The sequence below is a fragment of the Oryzias latipes genome, chromosome 5 (assembly GCF_053564925.1).
Source record: "Oryzias latipes strain Hd-rR chromosome 5, Olatipes_Hd-rR_3.1".
NCBI classification, from domain to species: domain Eukaryota; kingdom Metazoa; phylum Chordata; class Actinopteri; order Beloniformes; family Adrianichthyidae; genus Oryzias; species Oryzias latipes.
The window spans coordinates 18917586-18930378 of NC_136241.1; the positions used below are offsets into that span (position 1 = coordinate 18917586).

At 42.0% G+C, this 12793-nt stretch overlaps 1 protein-coding gene across 50 annotated transcripts in view; it reads left to right on the forward strand.

The window, feature by feature from the left end:
- Positions 1-12793, forward strand: part of magi1b (membrane associated guanylate kinase, WW and PDZ domain containing 1b) — a 118909-nt gene that overhangs the window by 92070 nt on the left and 14046 nt on the right. For 19 of the 50 annotated variants that reach the window (XM_078947347.1, XM_078947364.1, XM_011475076.4 and 16 more), the window contains 3 exons: positions 6111-6142; positions 8249-8495; positions 12569-12660. In XM_078947347.1, the coding sequence (XP_078803473.1) occupies positions 6111-6142; positions 8249-8495; positions 12569-12660 (371 nt within the window). Of the gene's footprint in view, positions 1-6110; positions 6143-6587; positions 6633-8248; positions 8496-12568; positions 12661-12793 lie in introns of all 50 variants that reach the window. The other 31 variants (XM_011475077.4, XM_011475070.4, XM_078947362.1 and 28 more) reach the window with 3 other exon arrangements.

Genomic DNA, 12793 nt, shown 5'->3' on the forward strand with positions numbered 1-12793 from the left:
TATGAAAATATTCTACTGACTGAGCATTTGTTGCTTGTGTCTGCACATAAACGTGTAAAAATGTACTTTCGTATTTTTTTATATTGGACAGAATAAGCATAGTTCACTCTGACCTACTGGAGAACCAGCTGTCCATCCCTGTTTTCTGCTTTAATGCCCTACTTACATCTGCTCGCCCGCACAAAGAAGAAAATGAAGGTCCTTAAGGACCAGCAAAAAAAAAAATTATTAAGGAAGCTGCAATGTATGTCCGCATTGCTTTCTCGCCAGCATATGTACAAAGCCTCCTCCCACATCTGAACAAGTGTTTCCATTCTTACCCAGCAAGCATCTGTTGAAATTAGTCCCTTTTAGTTCATTGAACCTTCATTTTGACTATATTCACACTGACATACAGCACTGTCTTATTTTGTGTTGCACTGTGTTTTCTATAGCCTGAACAAGGTCCAAAAAAGCAATTTGTTGCTGAGCAAATCGTTTGAATTCCAAAGAGCTTTGAGTATGTCCTCTCATGGATTCTGAGGATAGCTCTGCTGGCTGTTTTCTCCATGTGAATCAGCCATATGTCACGTCATGTGCCACTTTTTTTTTTTTTAATCAGTGAAATTAATAGAGTAATGGATCAATTTTACCTGCCTGCTGTAGAAAATCTATGAATTAGTACTTTATTAAAAATTTTAAGTTAAAGGACCCTTAATTTTGAAGTGCCTACAATGTTTCAAAAATATAATTTTTGGATTATTGAATTACTGTTTTATTACTTTAAGAGTATATGTTTGTACTTGCATACTGAAACTTAGCCTGTTGATAGATGGATGGATAGATGGATAGATGGATAGATAGATAGATAGATAGATAGATAGATAGATAGATAGATAGATAGATAGATAGATAGATAGATAGATAGATAGATAGATAGATAGATAGATAGATAGATAGATAGATAGATAGATAGATAGATAGATAGATAGATAGATAGATAGATAGATAGATAGATAGATAGATAGATAATGAGATACTCTGTTGGGGTTGGAATACCTGCAGTGAAAATGAGTTTGGGTTAGAATTTCGAAGCCAGTTTGTTGCTGCGATCAATGCGGCCTCATTTATGCATGCAAGCGCAGAACGTTGCATGTGAAAATAAGTCCGGTAGAGGAAGCAAAAGGGGCAGAAAGGTTGATGAAGGGATGTCAGAGGATCAAAGTGATGATGAAAGCGATGATGAGGCCCATGGTGCTTTGCTCTTGTTTTGGTTTCCCCCCTCTCTTCTCCCACTGCTTGACTCATCAATCAACAGCGACATGTTAGCGCCTGCTGGGCGATACGGCTTCACTCCTTATTTCTTGGAATGAAAGCTGGACCCTTTTCTTTCTGTTTTCCCCAACACCACTGGACAAGCTAACCAAAGTTTATAAAGATAAACACATTTTTTCAGCTTCTTCTCACACTTTCTTAGATTTCATTTCATAAATCAGAAGCTAAACACTTAAATTCAAGGTATGCGTTCACCTGTTGTTAAAGAAATATGTGTATTTTACCGTATTCTTCAATGCAGAGTTTGATCGCTTATTAGTGGTATAGTGAGCAAGTTCATAATGCAACATACACCGGCGATCAAGAGCGCACTGAGCGCAGGTTCTTGGATGCACTTCTGGCATAAGGTGTTCACACTGGACTGATGCTTCCTGATACTAGCTTATGTACTCACATTTGGAAGAGTCTTGGTGCGAAATGGCAAAGCGGTGCAAATATTGTGAATGTCGCTTCAGGCTTTTTCTTTCACAGCTCTGTTCCAAATGATAAAAGACTAGATAGACGTCATAGAATCCTGGCCAGGCACAAACCGCAATTATTGATTTATTTTTTATAATCAATTTTTAAATCATTGGCACTTCCATTAATTCATAAAAGACGCCATCCATACATCACTTCCAAATCTGAGCTCCTGATTGGTCAAAGTGCAACTGGTTTAACTTTCAACAAGCGTTCAGTTGTCGCATGTTTTTATGTAGAGCCCAAAAATGGAATGAAAACTTGTGCAGCGACGCAAACGCGCAGATACACCCGCTCACATAGACTTCTCATTGGACGTGGTCGCTTGAACGCTTGTTGCTGAGGCGGATGGGAACGTATCAAAGGTCTCTCCTGTTCAAAAGATCTTTACAGTCTGAATACTTTGAGGACACAAACGCATTTAAGCAAAGTCGTATAATCTACATAAACAAAACTGCAATTAGGCATGCACGCTCTGAAGGCTCTTTTGATGCTGACCGTCTTGGAGTCGCCCATTAGACAGAGATAATTGCTGCTCATGGCTCCTTACACAGACCATAGCAGGAAATTGATTCCCGGTATGACCAGGAAGCCTCGTACCTTTTTTTTCCCTCCCCCTCTTGGCTTTAAAAATTGTGCTGACCGAACAGTACAACAGTCCCATAACAAACAGCATTATAGTCTGGAAAAGCAACGGTCAGGGGAACAGACTGCCAACCAGGTGCAAACGGTTCACCATCGCTCATCTGTGGCACGCTCCATTATAGAGTCAGTGAATCACTGCCTGTTGCTTGCAGAGGAGACGAGCTGCTTTTACCTCGACCTCCCCAGTCTCCTGTTTCTTTAGACCTCTGTAGACGTTAGTCGAGTAGTAAATCTCAACCGCTGCACCATCTTTTGTTTCCATGACAATGCTCGGCAGACGGTGTCTGCCGGGGCATCCTCTGTGGAAGGGGAGCCATTTCACCAGGTTTTTTTCTTTTCACTAAAAGACAAATGGTAAAAATGCAAAAACACATTACCTCAATTCTGTCTGGAGAATCAGAACTCTGTTTTTCATTTTATCTTTAATTTAAAGACACGCATATGGACGCTCTGGATAAAGCCATCACTGAAGGTCTGTTGCATTCAGGCATCTGATGAGCACAGCTGATACGTGCTTTTGTCTCATTCAGTGTACAGCAGAGAGCAGCTCATCACGACAAGTTGCCTGGAGACCGTCTGTCAGTCGCCATGGTCGCCATGGTCGCCAGGTACTGTCGCCACGGTGACAGATGGACCCACCCGTCGGAGGCCATCTTTCTTTGGCAAAATCCACCGGCGAGCTCACGCTGGGAGTGTAGAGACGGCGAAATCTGTTTAGTAATGTCCTTCGTTTAGTCTCTGCTGGGCTGCCTGTTTGGTTCCTGAACGTGATGGAGAACTGTAAAGTCTGTCGTCAGACCAGCAAGTTCAGCAGAACAGAAGCAACCAGAACGTGGACCATCACAGCAAACTGCTCTGTAAACGTCAAGGATTTGGAAATTGTGGTTGCTTCTCAGTATGTCTAATCTTTTCAATGGAAATTAGATTGAGCTCCCTCTACCAACAGCATGATTCAATACTATTTGTTCTTCTTAGACAAATAATTCAACACTTCGGCCTTTAAAAATGTATTCCATTGATCAATCTCTCAAATGTACTCCTTTGTGAATCGTTTCTCACACTTTTTTTTAGAAACCAGATGAGCTCATGTTAAATGAACTGGAGGTCCCATGGCTGTGTTAACAAAAAAATGGTCACTCACCTTTCCAGAACCACGCTTTCTCCTTCCTGATTGTAATTAGACCTGGAGGCTGGCACAAACACCCACGCCGGCTTTTCATCTGAGAACTTCTAAAGCTCTGAAGTTCCAACCACAGACGCAAGATCCTCCGGAGCCACTTCTGTCTATAAAGCTAATGTTGACTTTTCCTCACCCAGGTTTTTTAAATATAGAAGACTTTCGATTTTAAGTAACGGGTTAATTGTTTGACCTTTAGGATGACTCGACTGATTAACTTCTGAGTGATGTCCTGATGATGTTTCACAGCAGGTGTTTATTTCTTTTAACATCACAGAAGCTGGAAGTGCCTGAAACATGGTCAGTTTATGTCCAGTTTTCCTGTCGGCAGCAAATGCCGCGTAACAGATAGATCTGATCCTTGACTGACAGCATCTAAAGTCCAGAGAGAATCTGTTTGGGCTGCTGGTTTGATTGTGCACGTAATTTAAGGGATTGCCGGTGCTCCCAGGTAAATGAGTTGTATTGATTGGAAGTGTAAAAAGTGTGTGTGGTGATGGTGGGCGGGCAGGCAGGCAGGGTGCGAAGCGGAGTAGCAAGAAGTGAAGAAAAGCAGTAGACGTAACACAGTTGGAGCTGTCAGAACAGAATGAACAGAGACGTCTGAGGGATAGAGACAAGAGTGCGTGCGGCTGTGTAAAAGATCTCATCCTCTCAGCCTCCCTGAAGAATTGACACACAGAAGTGGCCCAATTTCTTGTTTCACATGTTTTGTACGTGTCTCAGAGGTATTTGTGAAAAATAACAGTCTTTTAAAATGATCAATGGAAAAAATAAGTTTTTTTTTTTTTTTTCTTGTTTAAAATTTCCATTATGCAAAACAGCTGACAGAGTAGGTTAAAAATAGGGGTGTAACGATTAATCAATAAATCAATCTATAGTGCTATGATCCAGCCAGATTAATCTGTTTAAGACAAGTTGTTAATCGAATCGACCTACAACCTTATAAAATTTCTTCAAAATGAAATAAATCGATTATAATCAATCTGGAAAATACCATTTGGATTGAAACCTTGTTGGTTTATTTTATTGTAAATGAAAAATGACCAAGTGCATCACAGAGACGACAAACATGATGACAGCAAAACAACGATCAAACCATCACTACAGTCCATTGCGTGGAAACACCGTACAGTGTGGTAGAAGGTTCTAGTAATGTTCTATTTGGATTATTCTGATGTTGAAAAACAACAGTGGACTGAACTTTATGAAAATAAAATGTGAATGGATTTCACATTAATTCTTGTTTACTTTTGTTTTGTTTTGTTGTTTGTTTGTACACATAATTAATTTACATTTGATTATCTTGCAAGAAATACAAGGAATCTGGAAAATTTCATATGCACTGTTCAGAATCCAGATATTTATCTCTGAGTCACACTGGTGGATCATTCAAAATGAACCAATATCCACTATGATTCGTATCAGATAAGAATATGATTTAGATGAATCAGATCACCCCTAGTAAAAAAGAGATAGAAGTCATTCTGATTGTTCTGATCCACTCTCATTTCAGTGAACCGTCAGTCAGAACTGTGTGCGTTCCTCTGTGATTATCACGTTTCTGCTGTCAAAACTTTGCGATCGGCCTCAGAAAGGCATCTGTCACTCCTCGAACGCATGACATCATGCAACCACCTCATGTTTGCCTGCGTGTGCAGCTGAATAGATGTTTACCAGCGTGTGAGGATGGGAGGCAGACTCAGATGGAGAGGAAGGGAGGGTGATGATGTTGAAGGAAGGAGCGGGAGGGAGGACAGTGTGCAGCGAGGCGAGCGAGAGGGAGAGAGGGAGAGAAGGGGGGGGGGGGGGGGGGGGGGGGAAGAAAAGGCAACAGGAAAGGGAGAGACCTGGAGGACGCACTGACTGCCTATAGATGCTGGAGCCTTCGAAAGTGGAGCGTGGCGCTCAGCGGACACATGAAGATGGTCTCAGTAAGAGGAGAACTGACCGTTGCCTATAATTTAATGTTCAGTTTCATGGACTCCTTCTCCATGGGTAATGCTACGGCCAGGAACTCCAGAGCCAAACTCGGTTTCCTCCTCTCTTTATTCTCTGGCTTAATTGCGCTCCAGGAACCAGCCTCCCTCCTCCTCCCCCGCCACTCCCCGCCTCTCTACTCACTCTTTCATGGCTGTGATGCGTGCGCTGCCGCTGCTGGGTAGCCAAGGTCTAGTGAGCGGCGGGTTAGCCCTTGGGGCTGGCGCCGCTCTTTCGTTGCACCAGTCAAGCCAAGCGTTGGCCACGGCAGTGATGCAGATAGATGCGCTGGCCACCCCCACCCCCTTCTCCCCCCTCTCCTCTTCTTCAAACGCCAGCCGCGGATGTGCGAGCAAAGGAACTATGCAGCCAGAGAAGAGAGGAGGGAGTTGAAGGCTCGATGGGCATCGTTTTGTTTGGGAGTCTGCGCTGACATTTGAAAGCTTTTGCTGTTTTTTCATCTGAACATGGACTACAAACTGCTCTGGTAACCTTCTCTTTTGTCTGTTTTCCCCTCTCCTCTCTGACTTCACAGGAGTGGCACCTGCAAAGAAGAGCCCCAAACTGGTAAGCAGTAGTTTTCGTCTTATCTCTCTTCCATTCCCTCCATCCACAACTCCTCTGTCCTCCATTAACAGCTGCTTCTAGGGAGAGATTTTTGCTCACCTTCTCTGCCTTACCTCCACCCCCCCAGTGGTGAAACTTGTGCTGATGCTGTTGGGCTGTTTGTATACATGGAAGGCTGTTCTGTGCGGGGGTGGAGGATCCCTGTAGCTTCACAGGAGCCCTCTCTCTGCCCCCCCCCCCTTTTTTCCTGACAGGGGATGGGGCGAGGGGGCTTTGATAAACCGTGTGAGCTGGGTTGCTAACACGCTGATGAGCGCATCTCGCTGGTTGCTAAGTTTGTTGTGTGAGAGCGGAATACGTGATCAGAGCGGCCCGGTCCTGCAGCGTCCGCGTTGTGCGTCCGCCACTCCGACTGAACGCACATTTGTCACATTCTGTTTTGCAGGACTATGTTCACGCGGCCCCCCCGTACAAAGATTACACTCGGATGGTATGTTCTGTTTTTGACAGCTGCTGTGTGTTGCTCGTGCTTCTTGGTGGAGGCTTTCTTGTGAGGTAATAGAGGGGAGGGAGGACCTCAACAGAGTTTGATGGTGTTGGTGTGTGACGCCTCGGCTCTCCGTGCCTCCTCGCTCGATGCACCGAGGCGTATAGCCTTGCATGTTTGTGGAGCAGAATTTGAGGAGACAGGAAGGATTTTTCCACCTCCCTTCTCTTATACTCCTTATCTTCTGCATCTTGGTAAGTTATTGGAGCAGGACAAGCCAAAGTAATTGAGCAAGGCTGCAGAAGGTCAAATCTAATAGATCCATCAGAAACAGGAGATTTGTTTACAGTTAAAACCAAAGAGAAAAATAAAAGGATAAAAAAAACCTGCTGCCTTACTGATGGAAGGAGGTGTACCTACAATAAAGACAAAAGTAAACAAGCATAAAGGTGGGATGGAAGGAGGAGACATCAGCTGGAAGTCTGTCTGACTGATTTTTCTTTAATTATGTCTCAATTGATTTTCAGTGCTTTACAGCATAGTTTACACTCCAAGTCACACTTTATCTGTCCATCAGGATCACACTTCCTTTATGTCTAACAAGCATGAATATAAACATGAATTGCAGAGGTGTGGGAGGCTGATTCAGTAAGTAACGAGTGTGAATTTATTAAAGATGTAGCTGCACTTTGAAGGCCAAACACTTTGATTTCTGGGAAAAGATGAAGCGATTGCCTCCTCCCCCTTTTTTCCTGGTATATTTTTGTCCACTCAGTGACGTGCAGCCAATTTTATGAGAAGAGTCCTTTTATTGTCTTAAAATATCATTGCCTGTAACCTTTTCACTTCACTTCCCTGTGTTTGGAATTGTTGCAGCGTGACAAAGTCTTGCAGAAAGGCTGCAAGGGAGTGACTGCAAAGACATATCCAGGGTCTAGGAGGATAAAAAAAAAATAAGGAAGCAGGATCTCGACTCGAACTTGCAGAAAAGCTTGTGCTTGAGCTCAGGACTATCGGCGTTTTTTACCTCGCCTCAAATCCTTGAGCAGGTGCTCAAGTGCCCATGTTATTGAGGGGCCATTGGCAATTTATGATGATTTTCACATTTCTTCCTGAACCAGTAAAATCCTGCTTCCAATTTGAATCCCTCAAGTGTTTCCTCCACTGCAAATGTATTTCTTTGTGCGGCAGGAACGCTTGTTCTGTCTTAATCCATTGCTCTCTTTTAAGCAAAGAGAATAGTCAGCATAGCCTTGTAAATTGCACCACAGTGTTTTTCCGACACAGCTAAATGACTTCATCGTGACTTCATATTCCTTTCCTGAAGAATTATCTGAATGAGCAGCTTCTTTGTGTTAATGAAGTAGCATTACAGATATTGTAGACATATTTGCTTCGTCTTTTTTTCAAAGAACAATCCATTTTAGCCTTTATTGAGCTCCATTTCAAATTTTTTTGATCTTAATCATCCCACTTTCTTCTTGTGCAGGCACAACCCTGATCCTCACGTTCATCCTCTGCTGCTAAAGATGCAATAACCTTTGTTTTCCTGTCTGTCAAGTCGAAGGCAGTCCCCCACATGCGCGATGTTAAACCAAATCGATTTACTCCTCCTACAGCAATTGTCGAGGAAAGACAGCCAGAACAGCTCCCAGCAGAGCGTCTCCAGCCATCGGAGCGCCCACACAGACTCACCTCTGCACCAGTCCCTGGCGGCCCCTCTCAACGAAAGCAGCGCCCCCCCACCCCCATCACAGCCCTTGCCAGGACTCCCTGCACAGGACTCCCAAGGGGACGGGACTATCCAGAGAAAACCGGATCCCTTTAAAATCTGGGCCCAGTCCAGGAGCATGTATGAAAGTAGGCGTAAGTATATGGATTTTTGGTGGCGGTTGGTGGAGGATGCGGTGCATGTGGGAGAGACTCCCGGTGTAAGTCTAGAAAAACTAACAAAAAAGTTGCTTGGTAAGAGCCATAAACTTTCATTGGGGGGCTAAATGCTGTTTTACACTCAGATGAACACATGCATGCTGCACCAAATCAGTACAAACATCTGCAATAGGAAGGCTGAACATTTAAGCAGCATTTACCTTCTCCAAAATTCACAAAAAGCCTTGGAACATCTGCATAAATAAATCACTCATTTAAAACGCATATAACGGTATTAAAGACCCACTCCAATGAAAATCGTGTTTTTGGTGTCCTTTAATATGTTCTTGTGGCATTTATATCATGATGGAGGACATATATGAGGAAAGATTCAGAGTAGAATTGTATTACTTTAATTTAAGTCGCTGTGACTCAGGAGCAGATGAAAAATGTCGTTGGACAAAGATATTATGTCTTATGTAGAAAATGAACTGGTTGGCTATAACCTCCATGCTCTGTTCCATTCTGATAAATCTGCTTGTAGACAATACATAGACGTACGTCTTCATTTTGCTCGTCCGAGCTGACATCTGGCTCAAAACCATACGATGGGAAGAGGGCGGGCTTTCTCCACGCCAACAGTCCCACTCACCATTCTGAGAGGAATTTCTAATGAGCTCCTGCTGCTCTGCAGGAAGTTTAAAAACTATACAGGTTTTTTTCATTTTGGCTAAAAGCATCATAATTGTAATTAAAAGACCACTGGAAACACTTTTAAAATAGATTGAAAGATGATTGGAGTGGGATTTTAAGTAATAAAGGTTCCTGCAGGAATGTTGTTTTCATCTGAGCGTTCTTTTTCTGATTACTGCTTCATTTATTTCTATAATCTTGAATTGGTGTTTAACCTTCACTCAAGAAGGATAAAATGACCATTCGTGTATGTTTTTTAAAATATTATTGCTCAAATGGTCATTTTATCCAATTGCACAAAGAATATCCCAAATCAAAGATGCTCTTTTGGGAGGTTTTGTGGGAATTTACATGTATAATTGATTTTTCTCCTCTTGGGTTGATGGGATATGAAACCACTGATGAGATAAAAATGAAACTAAAGAAAAATTCCCATTTTGTTATGGATACAGATCAGAGAGAATGAACAAAGTTTCTGTTGATAAAACATTTTATTAAATGTTGCTGCAGATTTTGTTTATTTCCGACAGACGAGACAGTCTTCTCAGCCCAAAAACTTATTTCCCTGAAGAGTAAACTGTAAGAAATAACTAAAAAAAAGCTTCCTACAGATTTCCAACCAAGATTAAAGGTTTGCTTAAACTGATCTGGAACTTGTTTTAGGATAAAATAATTTGATGACATTAAAATTAAGAAACAGATGACTGCAATGCAAGAAAATGCACAACTGCTGAATTATTATTCTGCCCTGCTTAACTTACTGAATGGCCAGCTTTTATTGACTATGCAGGTATTTGTCACAGAGAACATTTCATTTAATTCGAACACTGACAGCCGCCAGCTCGCTGCACTGACAAACCATCAGTATGTGTTCCAGGCTGCTGGAAATAATGAGCTTCAGAGTGCAGATTGTGTCGGAAGGGATCAATGTGGAGCCGGAAGCTCCCACATGTTTCAGTCATGTCCTTTAAAACTAATGATGGTAACTAGCAATCTCAAGAATGACACCACTGGCACACTTTTGCCGAAGCTCCACGTGGCGTGTAATTGACAGCTGGAGTGGAGTGGACGTCAGTGGACGTCAGTGGACAGCCCTCCCTCATCTGGCCTCTGCGTTTGGGCCTCGGCAAACTAGCAGAGTAGCCTTTGTAGTCTCTGTCAAGGCTAGAAATAATAATAAAAAGAGGAGACAGTAGCATAAAAATAAGTTCCCACATTTTTTCAGTTTTCCAACTGAATTTTATGAATAGGTTTTTTTAAAAAGACTTTTGATACATAGCATAATTTGTGTTTGACGATACCATTCATTGTCGATTTTGGTTCTTTTCAAACGAATTGATTCACTGATCTAAAATCGATCCCGGATCGATTTCCTCTAGTGTGACTCAGAGATAAATATCTGAGTACTGAACAGTGCAGGAGAAGCTTTCCAGATTCCTTGTGTTTCTTGCAAGATAATCAAGTGTAAATTAAATTAGTGTACAAACAAACAAGTAAACAAGAATTAATGTAAAATCCATTCACATTTTAGTTTCATAAAGTTCAGTCCACTGTTGTTTTTGCCCATCAAAATAATATAAAGGGAACATTATTAGAACATTCTACCACACGGTATTGTCACATGTCTTTGCTAAATTAAGTGTTTCCACACGTTACCGCAATCCAAATGGCATTTTCCAATATTGATGTAATTCGTTTGTTTCCTTTGAAAATATTTTGTAGTATTTTATTTTGATTTGATTCCTTAACAACCTGCCTCCAAAAGATCGATCTGGTTGGTTTGCAGGAATATAAATCGATTCCTTTATTACGTCAAATAAATGAGTGGGATTTTGATTATTTCTTTAAACAGCTTTCAGATTTTTTTTTACTTGACAAATCCCCATAAAAGGGAATTCTTACAGAAGTGCCTCAGAGGAACTTTATGGAATCATGGACTTAAAGCAGACCTGGAGCACTTTGATAAGTACTGGGCGCTTGCGTCTTCCTAGTTCAGTTTTCTCACTGATTGAGCCGCCTGGATTCTTAATTAGCAGTTATCACCTTTCGTTTTGCACATCTCCTTTTTTAATTTAGCTCAGCCGTCCGGCTTGTGGATCGCTATTGGATCCATTCATCTGCAGAGACGGACTGTGCAGTTGACCCTTGTCAATGGAGGAACAGATTGCCACGGTTACCCTTTGACTCTTCCTCTCCCCGGTTCCCCCAGGGCAACACTGATAGATTATAGGAGATAGCTGAGCTTCTCAGGGATTTTTAAATGTCTACTGAAGGAACAGATTGGAAACTGGCTTCTCATTCTGTCTACCACTCTGCAGCTTCTTTGTGGTTCTGCTCTTCTTAGAATCGCTGGCGTTTGCTAAAGCAAAAGAAAATCTCCCTGAGAGTTTGCTCGAAGGGCCATGTTTGTCAGTACATACACCACAGCTGCGATCGTGCAAATGCATGCCAGCACACGCGTTCTCCACCGTCTTATTGTGGAACATTTTTCGTCTTTTACCCAAAAGATGCGAGCTGGAGTCGGCCTCAAACAAAGAGAAAAATTCATGAGAAGTCTAAGTTAAAACATTCTAAATCCTCATCTTAAGTCCGTTAAACACTTAGTGCAAACACCCAACACTCAGAGATACTCAGATGATCAAAAATGATTAGAAAAGCTTATTTATATGTCTATATACACACACAGGGGTGCACATGTATGCATCGTTGTCTCCCCAGTGAGAGCAAGCTCCTCTGCTACATAAACCATGAGCTGTCAGCTCTTCCTCTGTGCAGCGCTTCATCTGAAGCTCAGAATCCTCTTCCTAACGTGCAAACTCCAGCACTCAGCTGTGTCTTGGAGACTAACATGAACTAAACATTCTAGACTCGCAGGATAAAGCCCACTCCAACCTTTATTAGCACTTTAGTCATGTGGAAAGGACACAGGCATGAGTGAGAATGGATGCACTTCATGGCAGAATCTGAGCAACAAAAACCCCACTCTAAATAATTCAAAGGCTTAAAATAACAGCCATATTTCCAGACCTCAAATGAGAGCTTTACAGATATATTTCTAATTTTAGAAACACTGTCAGAAAAGGCTGAAGTGTGTATTTCTTTTTTTCAAGTTTTATTCCCAAAATAGGTTCTCCGTTCCGACTTTGATCATCCTCTAAATAATCATTTACAACAAAAATAAATTCACTTTTTCACTTAAGGCCCAGAATATAAGGCAAAAGCCTCCCTTTGTCTTTTGTAAGTTGATTGACAGAATGAAGAAAAACATGTGCTTGCATGCAGCACAGATTGCTCTGGTACAGCGGTAGCTACAGCCTTTTCCTCTGAGACGGCTCTTGTTATGCAGAAAGGTTGATTGTGCTTTGTTGATTTCACAGTTCCAGACTTCCAGGAGCAAGACATTTTCCTGTGGAGGAAGGACACGGGCTTCGGCTTCAGGATCCTTGGAGGCAATGAGCCGGGAGAGCCTGTGAGTCTGAGTTTCTGTGAAAACTGCACACGGCACCAAAAAGGACAATTATTAATTATTAGACTTAAGAGTTATCTTTTGAAATACTCTTGGATAATATCACATCAGACGTTTAAAAACATGTAAACGTATG